Raw genomic sequence first — 20,853 nt, forward strand, 5'->3', positions numbered from 1 at the left:
GCACATTCTGATATAAGTAGAGTTTTGTGAGTGACCTGACAATCCAAACTTTCATTATAACAGTGCTCTGAGAAAATAAATCCAAGTTGCAAAAACAGATGTTAACCTTTGGATATAATTCTTGGCACTGAATTCACTTACAGCATCCCTAAGATATAACCATAAGCAGAGACTGTGCACTGTCAAGGCAAAAATCAATAGAAATAGTGCCTGACTCTAGAAATCATTTTACGGTTAGCAAAAGGTAAAATAATAAAGTACAATTTTTTTTTATGCTCCGGAATTTTTATTCTAAAAATGAACACCTTAAAAAAATGGAGTAGAGTCACTGCTACTTAGGAACCTTCACTTTCCCCTTTCCCTGTGTGTCTAGAGGCAGGTGATATCTTTTTTTTTTTTTGTTAAAGGTTTTATTTATTTATTTTACAGAGAGAGAGATAGCCAGCGAGAGAGGGAACACAAGCAGGGGGAGTGGGAGAGAAAGAGGCAGGCTCCTAGGGGAGGAGCCCGATGTGGGGCTTGATCCCAGAACGCCGGGATCACGCCCTGAGCCGAAGGCAGACGCCTAACGACTGAGCCACCCAGGAGCTCCAGGCCATATCTTTTTTATTTTTGGATCCCTAGACTCTAGCTCAGTAACTTGCACATAGTAGAGCCCTTACCCCAGATATGTACTTATGTTTATAGATGGAGAATTATTAAATTTAAAGAAAAGTCATATTTTATTTTATTGGCCCTTTTTCTTTGTTTTGTTGACCCAACTCAGTTACCCATTTTATTTACCAGACTTGACTCTCCGGGTGACTTTTAATTATTGCCAAAATCTACCTCAAAAAAATAACATGTTATATCATTTGGGATCTTCAAAAAGTGTACTGTGGACTCTAGGCCAGGAGTCCTTGTCCATTTTTATGACGTGGACACCTCTGGTGTGCTGGTGAAGCTGAAGGATCCGTCTGCAGAAAAATGTTTGAAACTACATGAAATAAAATATGTAGGATTACAAAAGAAACCAGTTATTTTGAAAAACAGTTATCAAAATATTATAAAGATCAAATTTGTAATGGTGATATGCAAGCTTGCTTGTTAATGCATTAAATAAGATTTAGCGGCAGGACCAATAACACTGTACTAGTGATGCATACAAACAATATTTTGAGATAGCTGCACTAATTAATGCAATACAAAAGTATCTGTGATTTATATCATTGGCAAAGTCACAGGTATTGTTAACGGTGGTTGCCTATATTCATATTTAAAGAAGATGCTAAATTTCAATTTGAAGTTAGTGACCGTAAAGATTAATTTATTTATTTGATCTAAGCTCATGCAAAGCCTGATTTCTGTCCATGGCTAGAACCCCTGCTGTAGTGGAGATATTCCAAAAAAAGATCTTCCAAAAACATTTTGATCAACAAGTGGGATAATTGTAGGCCTCCCAAGGTGATCTACTTGGAATAGGAAAATCATCATTTTATTCATTAAAAAATATTTAGATACCGGGTTAAGCGTCTGCCTTCGGCTCAGGGCGTGATCCCGGCGTTATGGGATCGAGCCCCACATCAGGCTCCTCTGCTAGGAGCCTGCTTCTTCCTCTCCCACTTCCCCTGCTTATGTTCCCTCTCTCACTGGCTGTCTCTATCTCTGTCAACTAAATAAATAAAATCTTTAAAATATATATATATTTAGGTACCTACCTTGTCTCATGTGGGCTTGATTCCTGCTCTAATAGTTCACAGTTTAGTGCAGAGTGTAGATGTTCTGTTTAGTTGAAAAATAAATACAACAGCTTAGGTGTCTATTCTAAATGCTTTGTTTTAGAAGTTTGTTCTTGTTAAAATTTGTCCTTTTACTTCTGTGGCGTAAGTTACTCTGCATTGCATTTCTTGTGTTAGGGTCTCATTTAAATTATAAAAAATAAATCTCCACCCTAAAGATTTTTATGTTTTTGTTGGATACACCGTTTTTGTCATTATTATAAAGGAGAGAGTGAGCATTTTTAAAGAATATCATCATTAGTAGCCATTCCTACTGTCCTAAAATCCAACATCTAATCATTTTTAGTCTTCAGTTATAGTCTTTGGCTGTTATGATGTGCACAACTTGTCCAGATTGGAAAACTCTAAAACAAAGACAATGAAATAATTTATTAATCTTTGTGATCTGTAATTATAAAATCTTTTCAAAATAAAAATGAAAGGAAATGGCTTTCATTCCTGCACTTCTAACCATCTATTTTTTAAAAAATTTTTAAATCACATCATTTATTCCTATTTTTTGTCTAGAGAAGACAACTTTTGTGAGGAGTAGTCATCATATGTGATTAATAGTATGTGAATTTTAAAATGTCAACCAGAGCCAAGCTGGACTTCTGTGAAATTCTAGATCCTTTAGAAGATGTAGATTCTCTGAAGGACCTAGGTTGTTTTTGCTGACCTCTCAGCACTTGCTATAATTTTATCCCCCATGGTACCAAGTTAAGGGGTACAGCAAGTGCCTGGCCACATCATACGTTTCTCTTTCTGTGCTTTCAGCATCTGCTAACGCCGGTCTAAAGGTGCCATCCTGAGCATTTAACCAGATTTCTGGTTCAGAAAACACAGAAGTTACAGTGGTTTTGGGGGCGGGGGGGGGGGGAGTTCTGAGACATTGATCGGACTTGTAAGCCCTTAAATAAAATTTCGGTGACATAGGCTCAAGGCACAGAATTACTCATCTGTATGAGAGCACCTTTCCAAAGCAACCTGCTAGGCACCCAACAGTCATGACATAAACTAAGTCCTATCAGCAATCTCAAAATGGATTTGAAGCCAACTAAAACTGAACGTTTCCCTTTGAAACATTCTGGAGAGCTGTGCTCTTAACTTCACACAACACAACAGGGATGGCTTCCGGCTCCCCAGAAGCTGGAGGAAAGAGAAGGGGGCAGTTGTAGAAAAAAAGTCTACTTTCCTAAACAAAGTATGTTGTGCAATGCCAGGGCCTGTACTGAAGCTGATTTTGAAAGTTTTGGTTTTCATATTACTAACTCTAAGGGGATTTATTTTTATTTCTCACTAGCCCAATTGAAAAAGCAGCAGCAGAAAAGTTCCCTTGACTTGACTGACTGTTTGCAACCTGTTATAGTGTAATATAAACTGTGTGTATGTTTGTGTGTGTGTGTGTTTATAATTATTATTATTTCAAGAAGGAATGGAATGACTCAAGTCTTGATTTAGGTTCAGATGATTACCCAAATTCTAGGGTGGGGGGTGGGAGAAAATATATAGTTCAATACCTTAGAAAAATAAACACTTGCCAGCTGTGGCAAGCTGAGGCAATGCCAAATACAACAAATAATAATATAGGACGGAGACCCTTATGCAAATGACAACCACCATTCCAGAAAGTTAGATGACCCTGAATCCAGTTAAAATCACAAAGGAAAGAATTCTCTGACATTTGAGCTCCTTTCCAAAATGAAAGCCTACCAGCATGATGTGTGGGAAGAATGTTATTCTCCAGGGTTGAAGAGACCTGGATTCAAACCCCAACTATGGCGTGTACCCATGGCCTTAGGCAAATTACTTAACTTGTGTTTCGGCTTCCTCACCTGTAAAATGGGCCTACAAATGCCTACCCCTTAGGATTGTGTTATTTATATAAATATTCAATGAGATAATATATATAAATTTCTTGACAGGAAGTAGGTATATAAAACATGCTAGTGTTCCTCCCCACCCCACCACTTTACCAAAGCATGCAGAAGTTGGGCTTTTAAGGTTTTTTTGGCAGGGGGTGGGGTTGTTTTAAGGAAATAACTCTAGAAGTTTAACATTTGTGTTTAGGAGACAAGGATTAACAGAGCATAATCAGAATTTAATCCATAACCATATTTTCACATTTGGTTCTCATATCAGTAAATCATGCCTATGCATAGAGTGATTGCCATATACCTATTTGGAGAACTGATCAAAAATTCTACCAGCTTTCAGTTGAAGAGTTGGTAACAATGACCGTATCAGACAAATTGATTTTCTATAAAGGAGAAGTCATGTTTTGCCTTTTTTTATTTATGTAGTTTTTAAAAGCAAAGCTAGATTTTACAACAGCAAAAAAATTCCATCAAGGACAGTTAAGAAGTCATTCAATTTAAATAACACCTTACTTAGCACCTACAATGTTCCTGACACTGTTCTAAGCTCTAGGGCTTCAGACAGCCGACAAGGACCTACCCTCATGAAGTTACACTGCAATAGCTTCAAATTTTCTTTGATGTCTTTAACTCTGCATACTGGTAGCACTTCATGATGAAGCCAGTGAGTCTGAAGCAAATGGGACTCAGCACTGGGAAGGGGAAATCCATGCATAATAAAAATAATCTGATTTCCTTGAGTCCAGATTTCTAGTTCCAATGGGCCACATTTATAATGAAGAGGACTTACTCGAATGTGCTGAGTTATTCTGAATCCTCAGTAAATATTCAGCTGTCAGAATAAGAACAAGAAGTTCCTCTGCTTTTACGTTAGCGTTCTTTTCCATATGGAACCAATTTCTTGAAATATCCTCAAGAGCATATCTCACTTACATGACACTTGCAACTTGAAAGCAGACCATAATATAATGATTTAAAATTTTCAAACTGGTCAAGGGGATTAACATTCTAATGCCAGTGCCCCATAAACCTCAAACCCTAGATTCAGTTCCGTGCTCACTCACAGACTTGGGAACTTCTCCAGAGCTCAGCTTCCTCTTCTATAAAACGAGAAGGACAGCAGCACCTGTCAGACGAGTTGGTCAACTGCTGTAGCAATTAACTCAAAATCTCAGTGGCCTGAAACAGTAAAAGCTTCTTTCTTGCTAGAATCATAGTCCAATCCTGGTTGACAGGGTAGCTGTATTCTCCCTCATCAGTCAGGGTGCCAGGCTTCATTATTACCCGATCCTGGCATCTTCTCCAGTCTTGTTCTCTGCCTTCATTTGTTGGATGAGGAAAGAGATAAGGTGTGGGAGACTGCATGGGTTTTGTTTTCTAGGCAGGCCTTCTAGGGGCTTCTACCCCCTCTGTCCACATTGCAATGATTAGGACTCAGTCTCAAGGCCACCCCTATCTGCTGGGAGGCTGGGGAATGTACCCTGTGTGCCCTGGAGTAAGAGGACATAGAGTTTGGTGAACACATAGTGGACTTCAGCACAGTACTTAATTCAGAAGATTGGAGGATTCAGTGAAATAATCTACATAATAACTCATAAAGACCATTGGATCAATAAGTATTAGACTCTTACCTTTATGTTATCTGCAGAGATGATTCTGAAAAGAACTTTAAAGCTGCCCATACTCTTGACCCCTTTACCAAGCATCTTAATCATTTTAGAGATGTTTTGTGTAATTGAGAGGTGTGGGCAAGGAGAAGAGGCCCTCTTTTCATAGTACACTCCCAAATAATACTGGGTCCTCATGGTTACCTTTCCCAGCATAAGCTCATCGTATTATTAAATGATGACTGAAGCATGTGACCTTAAGCTCTGAAAGAAGCTGAAATTCACCAGATGGACTCATCCCAGCTGCCAGAGTGATTTCTTCTAAACAGTGTAAATCAGATCATGTCAACATTCTCTTAAAACCCTTCACTGTCTTTCCATTGACTTTAGAATAAAATCTCAATGGTTCATACAGAGTTTGTCTCCCCCATCCCACACCCCAGGATCAGCCCTGCCTCCCTCTCCAGACTCATTTCACATGGCTCTCTCTCTGTCTCCATTCATTCTTTCATTCAACAGCTATTTATCTAGTCTCTATTGTAGCCACTGGGGATACTGCCATAAAACAATGCCCCTCCCCCTGTGGTGGGATATGGCAGCTTAGCGTGACCCCAGTCACAAGTGGTTGCCTCTGTGGCTTGGCGCTTGCTGCTCTGTTCCCCCAGTCTGGCTCATAGAGGCCCATGTAGAACAGTCACTAAGCCCACAATTACTCTCTCACACCACCACAATCTGGAAAATCCTTTTGCTCATTTCATTTGTTGTCTGTCTTCCTCTACCACACTACAGTTCCCATGAGGGCAAGGATCTTGTTTATCTAATTCTCTGTAGTATCCTCCATCCCTGTTTTCCTGGCACAAAGCAGAACCTCAATAAATATCTGTTGATTGAATGGCTTAAGGAATGAATGAACTGACAGGCAGCAACCAATGTATCTGGTAATGGCCCTTGGGTCTGGGGAGACAGTGTGAGCTCCAGTTTCCTTCCTGATAGCCTGTGCTCACCTCTCCCCTTTCTGACTGTGATTTTGTAGGGAATGACACCACTTCACTGGGCAGCTTTCCACAACCAGCCTCAGCACACTCAAATGCTGCTGAAGAAGGGAGCAGACCCTACTCTTGTGGATAAAGACTTCAAAACAGCTCTCCACTGGGCAGTCCAGGTGAGAAATTGGCCAGTAGATTTGTCTCAAGTTTAGATGGTATAAAGCAATGCTGCAAGTTCTCTGAGTGTGTCAGACCTGAAAGATGGAATTATCAAAGGTGCAGCTGATATGGAGGTTATATGTGTGCTAGAGCAAGGAAGATTCATGCTGCCCTCCTCCCATCCCTTCAGATCCAAAGAGCGACAGCAAACCTGTCATTTTGGAGGATTTGGGTGCATCAGTTGTGGAGAAGAAACTGGGCCAAGACACAGAGGGGGAAGAGAGCCTGCTTTGGCTGTTATATGCACACACACACACACGCAAGCACGTACACACATGTACACATATACGCACGCACACACATAACACCTTTCTCACTTGCTATCTTTCTCTCTCCATCCTCATGCTTGCTAAGTAGCTCACGGTGCACCAGCATAAACCTTCAAAGTTTTGTTAGGGAAATCCCTTCAAAGTCTTCGGACCATAACTCTCTTCTTCCAAATCCTCCAAAGCAGGGTTATTCCAGGTGACCCTCAGTTCTGTGCTGAGCAATGAAAATCATGCCTCTTAACGCTACCCATGATCACAAAAGGGAGTCTATCTCAGTACACGTGACCAAAGAAATCAGAATAGGCCCACAAAATCTATAGCGCAAAGAAGGGGAAAGTGAGAATAAGGTGAAAGAATGCCCATAGCTAACATTTATAGATGTGCTTTCTATTTTAGAGGAATAGATGAACTCAGAGTCATCTACTCCATCCTTCAGAGGAGAGTAGTATTATGCATTGTTTCAACAAACTTGCCAGCCCATTCTGTCTTGATACCCAAGCAGAGATACCTCTACTGTTTATCAGCCCAATAAAGGCACCCGTGCTGAGCTGCCGCCAGGGTCCTTGTGAGAGGGGTTTCTGCCTGCCCTACTTGTGGTTTCACCCAGTTGTTTCACATGCCAAGCATGCCAGAGACGGGCACCTGGCACTTTCAGGCCTGAGGTAAAATTGAAACAGAAGTGATTTGGAAACTGCTCTGGTTTTGTCCCCCCAACTTTGGCTCCATTTACTCTGTACCAGGACTACCCCTGGGCAGCACTGCGAAGTGAGCAAAACTTGTTTTGTCATCCCCACCTGCTGTAGCATCCTCCTACATACTTTCAGTCTCTAACCTCCCACCCCGCCCCCCTCATGCCAGTCCCTGCCCGGGGCCAGTCCTCTGGCTAGGCAACTGTGTGTGCTGGGGCTCCGTTGAGGTGGAAGTGGTATCCAAATCAAGCATTTCCTGTGTTCACCCTCATCACCCTTGCATTCTGATCTGGGATGGGGCTCACATCTCTGCTCCCACGTCCTCCACCCCACCCCCAATTTAGAGCTGCTGCTCTAGTCCCACCCTTGCAATGGAATCAGCCACAGTGCTCGTGAAATGATAGGTTCCCAGGCCACACTCCAGACCTTCTGATTTGGACTCTTCAGGGGTGGGAACCCCTGCCCTTATCCTCAAAGAAGCCATTTGGCAAAATGAAAAGAACACTCAGTATTCAACTCAGAAAATCTGTTTGCATTGACAGACCTGGTTTTGATCTGAGAAAAATCACCAATCCCTCTTGGCGTAACTGTCAATGCATCTTTGGGGTATGAATGAGAGTGTGCATGTGTGCATATGACAGCAATATGTAATGTGCTAGGTAACTAGAATAGATAACCATTTTTGTTATGGTTCCTGATTTCCTCCACAACAGCTTAATTATTATACCCACATCTTCTTATTCTTTCTCTCTACTAAATGATAGGGCTTTTAACCTGCTACATTGATTTCAGTCCTGTCTGCACTTTAAGATCATCTGAAGAGCTTTTAAGCAATACCGATACACAGGCCCCACACCCTTAGATTCTCAGCCAGTTGTTCTGGGGTAGAGCCCAGGCATCCATATTTTTTAAAGCTTCCCTTCACCCCAGGAATTGTAATGTGCACGGAGGGTTGAAAACTGCTATGATAAATGTATTCATACTAATGGATGCTAAAACCTTATCTACTCCTACCTGAGATACTTGCATTTTGGCCATGATTTGGTATAAGCATTCTGCATCATTCATTTGTTTACTCAATTGCTTTATATATATTTCTTGAGTACCTACTATGTATCTGGCATTGGGGGTAAAAAGGATTAACAAGACAGGTCCCTTCTAAAACCCCTACAACTGTATGAAATATGCTATGTGTGAGTGTGTGAATATGTTAGCATACTTTTTTCTGAGGAAGTCATCCCCGACTTTCTTCAATTCCTCAATGAAGATTGGTGACTACCCCTAAAAGGTTCAAAATCACACTTGTAGGACAACCATGCACCCTCTCTGTCCTTGTGGTTAGCAGCGAAATTCAGAAGTGGTGTGCCCTGCCCTTTAATCTGCAAAGAAGACTAAGGGTAATTCCAAATGTCAGCTGAAACCATGAATACACTTGCCTCCTTTGGCCTTCTTGTTCATTTATAGCACAGGATCAGCATTGTGTTCTTTTTACAGTTTTGCCACATGAATGAGTCTATTTCCCGTTGTCATTTATTCCTTTCCCCAAACTTCCTGCTTTTCTCTTGGATCATATGAGACCATGTTTAAAGCTATCGCACCTTAAAATAAGAAAGCCTCTGTATTTGACCCAGATAACCAAGGCAAGAAAAATTGGAAGCATTAGGCCCATGAAGTGATTTGGGGTTGGGCTTCTGCCCCATGTCTTAGGTGCCTTCGTAGCTGGTGGTGCCTTCCTGTGGGCCCGTTGCCCTCAATCACCTCTCCCGTCTGCCCAGGAGACCCTGCAGAAGTTCAGTCCCCAGTCTTTTTCTTCCTCTCTTCCTCAGAAAGCCCATCGCTTCAACTATCATTCTATTCAGAAGATTCCCAAATCTGACCTCTCTCTGAAACTCTAGACTCACATTTCTAGCTCTCCTGGGCATCTCCACATCATTTCCCAGACACTTCAAACTGGACATGTCTAAACTTAACCCGTGGTCTTCCCTTCCCATTACATTCTCGTCCTCCTAATAGCCCAAGCCACAGGACTTTGTGTGGTCCACACTCCTTCCTTATCAACCTTCATATCTAGTTGGTTATCAAGACCCTTCAATTCTACCTCCTCAGCTGTCATATCTCTATCACCTCCTTTCTATCCCCACTGTACAGGTTGGTGTCGCAGCAGGAAGCATAGCCCCATCATGATGGGATAAATTGGGCAGAGATTCCTGAAAAGGCTATTCACATACCACAGCAGGGTACCATTAGGGCATCTGGGCCTAAGAGGGCATGGGAGGGGGTGGTTACTAAGACATAGCAAAAGCTGGAGCTGTAGGAGAGGGCCAAGGACAGCAGGTATAGCCTTTGATGGAGTGACCAAACAGTGGCGCGGCAGAGAAAGAACTGAACAATAAACAGCCCAATCTCTGTCCTCCTACACCCATCTCCTGTCAGTGTCACTCATTGGCCAAACCCAACCAGAAGCCATAGGGCAAGGGAGCCCATTTAATGCAATTCATACAGGCTAAAGGGAAGGGCAGAATGGAAAAGATGGGAGAGTAAAACCAGAAGAACAAATGGAGATCATTTTGCACACCTACTGTCACTTCCTTAGATCAAGCTTCTACCATCTCTCATCTGAACAGTTTCAGCATCTGTACTCCTACTTTCAGCACTTTCCTTGTGCCTTGTATTCTCACATTGCCACCAACTAACTATTCTTTCTACAAATCCCAAAGGAATGTATGAACACAACTGTTAATCCACCAAAACAGTTACTATGGTCACTCTTGGTCCTTGGCTCAAAAACCTTCAGTGAGTTCCATTTTTTGGTACAGAACAAACTCCCTGGGCTAGCACCTACTGTTGTAAACAACCACTCCCTACCCGCTGACCTCTCCTCTTCAGCCCATATATGCTTTACTCCAATCACACCAAAATATGAATGATCCCTCCAATACATCACAGAGATTCATTCTGTCTCCACGTTAATCAGTCACCCTCTTCTCTTTTGGTGAAACCTTTCTTGCCCTCACCACATCATCCATTCCACCTGAAGAATTTCTGTTTATTCTTTCTTATTCCTGAAGACCCAACTGAATGCCGCCTTCTTTGTTGAGCTCCCTTTCAGAATTGTTCCCTCTGAGTTGCCTATCTAGTACTTTCTTATGTCTAGGACTAGTGTTGCAAGCAGTGGGATGGCTATTTCTTCCCTTCTAGACTGTGCGCTTAAGGGCAACGTACCTTATTCATGTAGATGTCTCTCAAGACCCAGAATGGATCTTTTTGAGTTTTAGTTCCTCAAAGAGGTGTTCACTGAATTCAATCCAATAAATTTACCCATCTCAAATCAATGAGATTAATGGCTTATTAGGTTTTCTTTGTAAAACACCATTTGTTCGCTTACCTGAGACTTGCAGGAAGGTAATGCCTTAATACCAGGGAGGTTTTTCTAATAGTAGGAATTCTAGAATAGATATGATGGCAGGTCAGTGAGAGGGGCAGGTATCTACTGCCCCTCAAATCTCACCACTAGCTCCTTCCTCTGCTTACTAGAAAAATGTGTTTCTTTAGAATCTTCCCTAGAAGTACTTTTTTTTCAGTGATCAGAAGGGGGAATGAAGCATGAGAGACTATGGACTATGAGAAACAAACTGAGGGCTTCAGAGGGGAGGAGGGTGGGGGAATGGGATAGACTGGTGATGGGTAGTAAGGAGGGCACGTATTGCATGGTGCACTGGGTGTTATACGCAACTAATGAATCATCGAACTTTACATCAGAAACCAGGGATGTACTGTATGGTGACTAACATAATATAATAAAAAAAATTAAAAAAAGAAAGAAAAGAACTGCACTAATATAATATAACTATTTCATGTTTGTTCATTCAGTATGTGGCTATGTGGTTAAGGAAATTAAACATGCACACACATACACACACACACCCTTCTAGCTCTTTAATATAACCGTTAAGCCTCTAGTGCTTGAGACTCGTTTGGTCCAGTATGGAATCCTGCTCCTTCCTATGGTGAAGATCTGTGGTCAACTTTTTGGACTGTCAAAATCTTACAAATATACTTTTACCCTGAATATATTCAGAATGACAACGGATAAATGTCATATACCCGTGGGTCCAGTTCATAAGGTGAAAGAATCTTAGAGCTGAAAGGGACCATATTAAATCATTTAGTCCCACCATCCAGTTCACAGGTAAAGAAACTAGTGCACCAGAGGCTGTCACTGGACCAAGTACACCGGTACCCACACAGGCACCCAGGCCATCTCTCCCAGGGCTTGATAAGAGGAGGACTACAAAGCCACTAAGCCTAAAGTAAATAAAGAGAAAGTCAAGTTTACGAAATCCATATCCTGGAACCAAAGGCCGACCCACTTAGGAAACTGCAGTCTTGAGAGGCAACCTAAGTTTAAGTGGCCTCATAGGTCAGCTTCCCAGCACTTGGTTATAGAGAGGAAGGGGTGCAGTAGAAGGAGAAAATAACAGGGACTCACGTAGGGGTGAATACAAATAAAAAAAGAAGCAAAAAGAGTAAAAGGAGGAAGGTAATGAGGAAAAGAGAGAGAAGCTAAAAAGGATGAGTATTCTCTTTGACTTTGCTCATAGTTTGTAAGGCTGTTTTACTCACGTATTTATTTATTGTTCGGCAAATATTTATTGAGAGTGACTCTCTGCTAGGCTTCATTTAAGCAGAAAGATTCCCAGTCAGACATTTAGGAAGGACAAGATAGAGCCCTCCTGGAGACCTTCATCTTGTCAGCCAGCCAGAAGCAGAATTCAGCCCCTTTCTACACAGTAATACAGCAGGAAAGGAGATTTTTTTTTCCCTCTGGTATTAGAGAACCTATGAGATGAAGTAGCTCAGCAGCGGAGGGTCAGCATGCCTCATGCCCCAACCCCCCAATTTCTGTTTTGCACTAGCTCTCCAGGGCAGTCAGCCCCAGGCTTTGGGGTTCAGTGGCCTCTGGAGTCAGGCCAACCAGTAAAGCTTGTGTCCAAAGAGGCTAAACATGAAGATGGTTCAAACTTTAAGCTAGGCTATTAGGTACCTTTTTTATCTGGTTAGCCCCAGGCTCTCAACTTTCAAATGTTCACCTTGTGTAGACTGGCAGATGTTCCCTCACAGCTGCATTCCCAGCCTGATGCATCTGGCTCTGGCTTATGACCTAAAATCCTAGCCTCGCATTTATCTGGTCACCATCTTGTGACAAGCGATGCAAACTGGCCACTGCTTCCAAGAGAAGAAAGGAGGTTGGAGTTCCCTCTAAGAAGAAGCCAGATAGCACTAATTCCCCAGACATGTGTTAGCAAATAACCAATTAGTCCTAAATCTCCCACTAAGACCCTTTGGAAGGTCTCCTAGAATAAAAAGTATCTCCAGTCAGAACATTGGAATCTTGTTTTTTAGCAGTCTGCCTGCAGCAAAATTATTGTATGTGAGTTCAGCTTTTGTGTGTGTGTGTGTGTGTGTGTGTGTGTGTGTGTGTGTGTGTGTGTGTGGCAAGGTCTTTAAGAGTGTTTGAGAATTCGAGTCAATTCTGACACTGTCTCTCTGGAGATGGCATCAGGTTCCATAGGTGAAGGGTTCAGTCCTCCAAGGCTGCCCCTCACTCCCCACTTCAGACTCCAGTCTCAAGCTCCAGGCTGTTACCTGTGCTTCTGACTGACCAGCTACAGGTTGGAAGTTCCAGTGACTTTCTCCTTAGATTCGATTAATTTGCTGGAGCTGCTCACAGAACTCAGGGAAACACTAACGTTTACCATTTTATGAAAAGATATAATAAAGCATAGGAATTAACAGCCAGTTAAAGGGATACGTAGAACGAGGTCCCAAAGAAAGGAGCTTCTGTCCTCATGGATTTTGGGGTCTGGCTTGATATCACATGGAAACCTTCTGGTTCCCCAAGCATGGAAGCTGTCTGAGAAAGGCCTAAAAATTGCCCCCTTGGGTTTTTTATGGAGGCTTCACTGCACTGTCCTGATTAACTAAGTCACAGGCCCTGGGCTGATTCAACCTCAACCTCTCCCCTCCCTGGAGGTTTTGGGTGGGGCTTCTGACAGTTCCAACCCTCTAATCGCGTGGTTGGTCCTCCTGGCAACAGCCCCACCCTTGGGTGGGGCCCAAAAGTCCATTACTTTAGTAACAAGACACCCATTTCACCTTTATGGCTCTGAAGCATTTTCAGGAATCTGAATGACCATATATATATTTATTATAAATCATTTTATCACACAAGGCTTGTTATGAACCCTCTCTCATGAGGTGTAAAGTGACAATGGCTAGCACTCAGTAGTTCCCAGCAGTTTTCAGAGCACATGAAGGCAAGTGTATGAATTATCCATGAACAGAAACAAAACAAATATGACAGAAAACAAAGAAATAAATCCACAATCCTCATCTGGTCATCCAGTGCAGAATTCCAGAGCTCCATAAGAATAGGATCTGTACAATATTGTTCCTCCCCCTGTTTAATGACATTTCTCCCAAGTGGAAACCCACGTTTCATTCTCCCGAGGGCTCTTCTGGGCACCATCCCATTCTTTCTGTCTTGGTGCTTCTTGGTCTCCGTGACCCTTTCTGGCCTCCCAGGCCTGGAGCCTACCTTTGCCTGACACAGCTTGCCAAGAAGGAAATGTGGTTGCCAGGAAACCAGTGAGCCAAGGCCCCAGCTCACAGACTAGTGCTCTCTCGGGCCCCTCAAAAGACTCTGAGGGTGCACCATGGCAACCCTTGGAGCAGAGGCTTTTAAAGACCTCATATTTCACTCTGAAAAAGGTCTCGTTTGGCCAGAATCACATCATTGCTACTGCAGTTGCAGCCTAAACAGGAGTTTTTACTTTCATTTCTCCAGTATGAACATGAAGGATCAAATAAACAGATGGGGTTCCTTTTATCAGAGACAGAATGGTGTAGCAGTGCAAGGGCTCTGCAGTCAGGCTGTCTGTCCTGCTATGTCACTTCTTGGCTATCACCTGGGGCAAGTTACTTAACCCCTGTATGCCCCCATATTCTGCTCTACAAAATGGGGATCAGAGGAGGACCTACCCCATAGGGTTCTTGTCAGGATGAAATGAACTGGTACGTGGAGATGCTTGGAACAGTACACACAAAGCTCACTCAGTAAAGACAGCTTTCCCCATTATTCCTGGGAGTATCTTCTTATCAGAGAAAAGGAGATACAGTGACAGTGTTGTGTAAGTGAGAGCTAGGTGTAGAGACAAAGAAGTTCCCTGGAAAATTCAGGACAAAGGGCATTTTGGAGACAAAAGAAAAGGGGTTGGAGTTCTGGAGTGTGTGACACTTCAGCCCCCAGGGGAACTGCTGACTGGGCTTGGCTGGTCCAGGTCCAGAAGAGGCAGGTGCAGAGGTTCTGGGAAGCAGCCTGGGTTTCAGGGTTGCCACTTCCAAAATGGCTGCTCTGAGGGTCAGGAGAGAAGAAGACACAGGGTGAGGAGATGGGTTTTGTTTCTTCTATCTGTGTTTGCCGCTCCCTCTTCCACTCAAAGGGAGAATTGTGACCGGGCATTTTGCCCTTTGAATCACCTTGGCAACCTGAATTCCTTCCAGGAAACTTTAAATAAAATAAATTCATTGAAACGACAACTCTTTGCTTCTGGTTTCCTTTTCACATGGTAGGTACTTTTTTAAGAGGTGTGAATGTTGGCTCTGGGGGCGGGGGGCTCTTAATTGTTTTAAATGTATTTTAGACTCCTTCACATCAGGTGAAAGAATCTTAGAAAAGTTGATAAAGCAGGCACAAAAACTTGGATGTGTTCAGTGTAGCCAACTGCTAGTAACAGGCATGCCATAGAACTTCACCAATTGATCCAAATAATTTAAAAGTCATTAGAAAAAAGGAAGGATCACGGGAGGAAGAGGAAAGAGTGAATGTGAGTGGAAGAGAAGGAGGAAGCTTGTGGGTAAGAACTGTTTAATGGGCATGTGACCAGTACAGCCCTAGTGGGCCCCATGCTCAGCAGGGGTTATAATGCTCTGTGGTCACGATCCGGAAATTCCCATTAATTTTATCTTTGAATTTTTGTTTTGTAAGTCAAGTCAGACAGGACGATGGCACCCTGGCTGACAGTATCCTGCCTCCCTGCCTCCCTAGGACAAACTCTCAGCCCCCTGGCCAGGGGTCTGGACACAGACCTGGGGAGGGTCAGGATCAAGCATGTGCCTGGTTGCCAGAGGGGGACCCAGACACCCGGGAAGGTCTGTACTAGTGGTGAGAATCTCCAGCCCAAAGGAACACAACACTAAACAACAAAAATTGCCGTGACATGTCAAGAAAGACACCAAGAAGAAAGGAATAAGCTTGTTTCCTGCCATGTAAATAGGGGGCTCCACATTTTCATTTTGCCCTCAGCCCCACACATGATGTATCTGGGCCTGGTTGTCATGTTTTTACACCCACTCAGCACTCTCAGGGCTCCCAGCCCTTGGTCCTGCAAGAGGTTTCAGAACTGGTGTCAGCTGCTGTCCACTCATGCACTGGAAGCACACCCCAGGGTTCACAGTGTAATGGCTCATTGTGAAGCCAGCAGCAAGCTGAGTAATGGGAAATCCGGAGAGCCAGAGTGCAAACAGAGACAAGGGAGGGGAAGGAAGAGGAAAGGTGAAATGAATGAAAGCTGTTCCATGGAATTGTGAAAACTGACTCAAGTTCTAGAACGCAAATTTGGGGTCAAATAAACAGGGTAACAAAACGGGAAGAAGATCAATAGGAAATTCTACATGGAAAAATGTATCAGGAGGTAACCGTTGAACAGCGTTTGGCATATCAGAATTGCAGCTTTTTAGAAATCCAGCTCTCTCTTTTGCCCAGGTTTCTGACCCTAGCATATGGCCTAATGCTAGGCTTCCAGAATAATAATCTTGCCTCTCCTATTTCCTTAACTTGCCCTGCATGCCTCTGAGGGACCTCCGTTCCACCCATAAGTCCTAGTGTATGGAGTTCCAGGGTCTCTGTGTGGATTCACTGAGAAAATTAAAATACTAATGAATTATTTATATTGTTTTTACGATCTTTCCAGAGATACCAGGAGAATCTGAAAGATAAGACTTTTTATTGCATGATATAAAATGAGAATTTCTTTCACTCGCCCCTGAAGATTTATTGTCATTTTACATTGCAAATGCTCGTGCAATGTTTTTTTGATTTTTTGGGGTCAATAAAAGGTATTCAACACCAGCAATGTGCACAGATTTTACTCACCTATTTGTGCAAGCTGAAGAGATATAGGACACCCTCAAGGAAGAACTGGCTTTTAAAGCTGGGACAGGTTACTAAAAAGAGTGTACAACAGCCTCCCTTCAAAGATAAGATAAAAAGTTTATTATAGATCTACATAGAGAGATAGGCCCAATTTACATGGTTGCCTGAAGTTCTTTCTTTTTCATGTTTGTTGATTTCTTTATTGATTAGCTACTTAATTATGATCATTTCCTTTCACCAAGGATTTTTGGAGATTAAATTTCATGCAATTTGTAGCTATTTGATCATTACTGGATCATCTTGGTCATCATTATGCCATCAGTGACTACTTATCATGGTCATTTTGTTAACATGAGAATTCACTCCTCCAGCTTCTCGGGGGTCAGCCTCTGCCGCAGTCCAGGAAAGAGATTTAAGCAGCAAGTTGCTGTGTATGTAGCCCCTGCATGGGCCAGCTCTGATGTCACTCAACTCTACCTGTATTTAACTTAAGTCCTTCTTAGCCGGCTAGTCATGGAAGACAGTTTGGCTCTTCTGAGAAACAAAAATCCCGGCAGTGACAAGAGACAAGTGGGAATGTGTTGGAGAGTTGGATAAAATGTGTTTACTTCTCTTTTTCTTTTTCCTTTTCTTTTTGCATTCTTTCCCCTTTGTATTTTATCTCAACATGCATAGAAAGGGAAGAGCCCCAGGCTGGACCTAATGAGCTCCCTTTGACCTCTCTTCCCCAGAGTGGAAACAGAATTCTGTGTTCCATCATCCTGAGCCACCACCAGGGTCCGTCCATCATCAACTACGACGACGAGAGTGGGAAGACATGTGTGCACATCGCCGCGGCAGCGGGCTTCAGTGACATCATTAATGAGCTGGCAAGAGTGCCCGAGTGTAACCTGCAGGCTCTGGATGTGGACGACAGGTATTCACAGCCACTCAGGACGTGTTGGGGACTACCAGTCGTCTTCTCTGAAAGTTAATCTTAAAATAAAGAACATGGTTAAGGGGTTATCCTATATGACTATATCCTCACTGCCAGTAATGTTTACACATGTGCTGGTGACAATAAAAACTGCTCAATTTTAGTCAGGGCAGGAAAAATCATTGTTATGGAGAGAAATGCTGTGACTGTACAGTATTGTCAGATTTTCCATTTTTTGCTAAACATTCTCAGAAGGCTTTCTGTATGTCAACTTCCTGCTGTACGTTCTTTTTTATTCTTAACAGTAAGTCTTATTTTTTCCTTCATTCCTGGATTATGTCATAAAGCATAATAGAGGTCTTGTATTCAGAACCAGAAAGGACTTTATCAAGCTTTTCCCCCATCATTAAAAATATATTGGCGTAGAAAAGGAAGCTGGATGCAGAAAGCGGAAGAGACTATCTCAGAGGTAGTTAGCAATTAAAGGAAGATTTGTACCCTCGTCTTCCAGGCAGAGAACTTTTCATCTACATTGCTTTGCATCCATAATCAACTATTAGAACTTTTCAGTTACACTGTTTATCTAATCTTTGTTTTGGTTAAGCATTGACTCAATGGAAATACAAGAATAATGTAACAACAAACAAGACAATTGAAAGTAAGTAAAACGCTTACACATTGTGTATGAGGTTTTGTTTTGTTTTGTTTTGTTTTTACCATTTTGCAAAATTAGCCACCTATTTATCCTAACTTTAGGTAAACTCCAGGAAGCACCTCCTACTTCCTGATACCTGAAATCCTTGTAACACAGGGGAAAAATCTTGGGTTGCACCTGAGTCTTAGGAGCTGGAGGTGGTTAACACGATGACTGTAATTAAAATTGAAGTATAGATCATTGAAAGTAGACCTTTTCCTAAGAGCAGGTGTTGATCCTGAGCAGGTAAGACAGTAGCAGGACTAAAGTTACGTGAAGGGAAAAGGCGAATGATCCAAAAGGAGAAAAAAGCAACACGTTTAAGAAAGGAGGGCTGGAGAAAAGTTTGCTAATTCAAAATACCTTTAGAACCAGCTCTGACGAAGGTATTTCCCATTCTGTGTTATCACACACTTAGCAAAGAAAATCTAGTTCCACAAGCCTCAGGGAAGAAAGTAAAGCCAAGGGGAGAAAAAAAAGTACAAAAGATAAGGTCCTAGGTGAGTTCAAAGTGAGGTAAAATCTCAAGGAGAATCTAGTTCCTGCTCCAAAGCTCAGCTCACGGGTTGCGTGCGCGGACACATCCTGCCCTCTGTTTTGTTTCATGTTTTCTGCTTCGTGCAGCTGTGCCTTCACACTGAAACTGTGAGCTTGTCTTAGTAGTAGAATTTTTCATAATTTTCATAGGTAAGTGCCTTAAGCATTTGTAGTAACTGTGATTTCCTATCTTTCTTTTCTTTATAGAAAGTGTTTGAAGTAAAGGGAAGAAAGATAAGGCAGTGATTTAAAAAAAATAGAGGGAAAATGTGGGGGCCCTAGTCCTCCTAGATATTAAAGTACTTTATAGATTTATGATATTTAAAACATGATGTAAATTAGCCTAAGATCGATGACACAGCACACGTGACCCAGAAGTAGCTTACGTAGCGTAAATGTCCCAGGTTTCATCAGCCCGTGAGGTCAGACTTTACTTTAATACCCAACCCATTTATCTTCAGGAAAGAGTCTTCTATCAAGTTCCCCTCCTTACATGTTTCTGGGAATTCTCTAGGGAATGTTTACATGTCCTATAAATCATTCCATAGCTGCTGATACCTCAACCAATGCTGCCTGCTTAGAGCCATCATTTCCTGCCATTCAGAGCCTACCTCCTCAGCCATCTCTAATGAATTTCTTCTGAATCATGGTCTCTGACCCTCTAACTCCACACTGTGATGGCTGAAACCAGTCTGCTGTGTCTGCAGGAAGTCTGGAGATAAAGAAAGGAATTACAGCTGTGATCCCTTGAAATTGGATACTACAGATTGCCCACAAAGGCTATATGTGTATTAGTTAGGAGTTGTCTGTATACTCCCCTTGTTTTTTTGAAAAACAATGTCAGTTTCCCCCTGTTCTTCTGGACCTCTTTTTCCATGTTGGTGGTCCAAAGAATTGAAACAGTCAGTCTTCACAGTTTTTGTGAAGAAATATTTCAAGCTGCTCCAGAGTGGGTTGTCATGTGTTAGTAAACCTGATGAAATTGATGTCCAACCCTTCATTTACTGAATTTATTGGCAATATATCCTCTAAACAGGATGGCATAATCTGGCTGGTGCCTCATCCTATTTCATAATAAATATTGTCTGGAGACCTCTCTCAAGTGGAATGAATCACATCTGCCACATATTCAAGTAAGCACTGTGATTGATGGCTATGTTGAAAAAAAAATATGGTCCTATTAAGTGGTCTCAAATTGCTGCCCATAGCATAACCTGAGGAAAAGGATGCTTGACTGACAGGAGATACAATCCACACCTCGGGGCACTGGCCACACTGGGGACAAGGCTGCTCTCCAAATACTAAGGCTCATGTACCTTCACAGCCCCAACTGAGCCCTTCTCTGTCGAGGCCCTCAACTGCCTCCATGTCTGAGAGACCACTTGGCTGCCCTTCTCAAGGTTGAGGCCTGACCACAAAGCCAAGGAGAAGCTATCCATGCCCTCCACAGCGTAGCAACGCATTTTTCAGGCCGTGCCTAGACTTTGAACAGGAGCTGTCACCAGCTAAGCGACCTGGGCCATTTCTGTGCTCTGACCCTTGTCTTGTTCCCCTGTGGTCCTCTAGGACCCCTCTGCACTGGGCTGCAGCTGCAGGGAAGGCAGACTGTGTCCAGTCACTGCTGGAGCTGGGCATGGACAGCAACCTGCGAGACACCAAGGAGAGCACGCCCCTGGCCTACGCCCTGTACTGTGGCCATGCGGCCTGCGTCAGACTCCTCTCCCAGGAGAGCAGGTGCGTGCACCAGCAGGCACTCGTTTTCTTCCTCTCCGTGATTTATAAAATCAGTTAAAATTGTTTAACTTGCTGATGCACAAAGCTAGCACTAACTTAATATTGTGTTTGCCGTTGTCTAACATAGGGTGACATGTTCTCGACTCGATGGAGCAAAATGGTAGTAGTGAGCCCGAATCCATCAGCCTAACGTCCACTGGACTTGGACCTTTTCTTTCTTTTTTCTCCCTTTCTTCTTCCCTTTATGCCATGTTCTCTTCATCTTCCTTTTTCCGTAATCAACAATTCTCAAACTTTTTGTTCTCAGGGCCCTTTTGCACTTCCAAAGATTGGGAACCCCAGAGAGCTTTTGTG

The 20,853-nt window shown here is 42.7% G+C and overlaps 1 protein-coding gene across 1 annotated transcript in view; it reads left to right on the forward strand.

Moving 5' to 3' along the window:
- ANKRD55 (ankyrin repeat domain 55) overlaps positions 1-20,853 on the forward strand; it is a 277,398-nt gene that overhangs the window by 243,334 nt on the left and 13,211 nt on the right. Inside the window, exons 9-11 of the mRNA XM_045795056.2 lie at positions 6,275-6,403; positions 17,350-17,534; positions 20,332-20,499. Of these exons, the coding sequence (XP_045651012.2) occupies positions 6,275-6,403; positions 17,350-17,534; positions 20,332-20,499 (482 nt within the window). The remainder of the gene's footprint in view (positions 1-6,274; positions 6,404-17,349; positions 17,535-20,331; positions 20,500-20,853) is intronic.

Source organism: Ursus americanus, chromosome 5 (genome assembly GCF_024610735.1).
Source record: "Ursus americanus isolate L20-20 chromosome 5, mUrsAme1.1.p, whole genome shotgun sequence".
NCBI lineage: Eukaryota > Metazoa > Chordata > Mammalia > Carnivora > Ursidae > Ursus > Ursus americanus.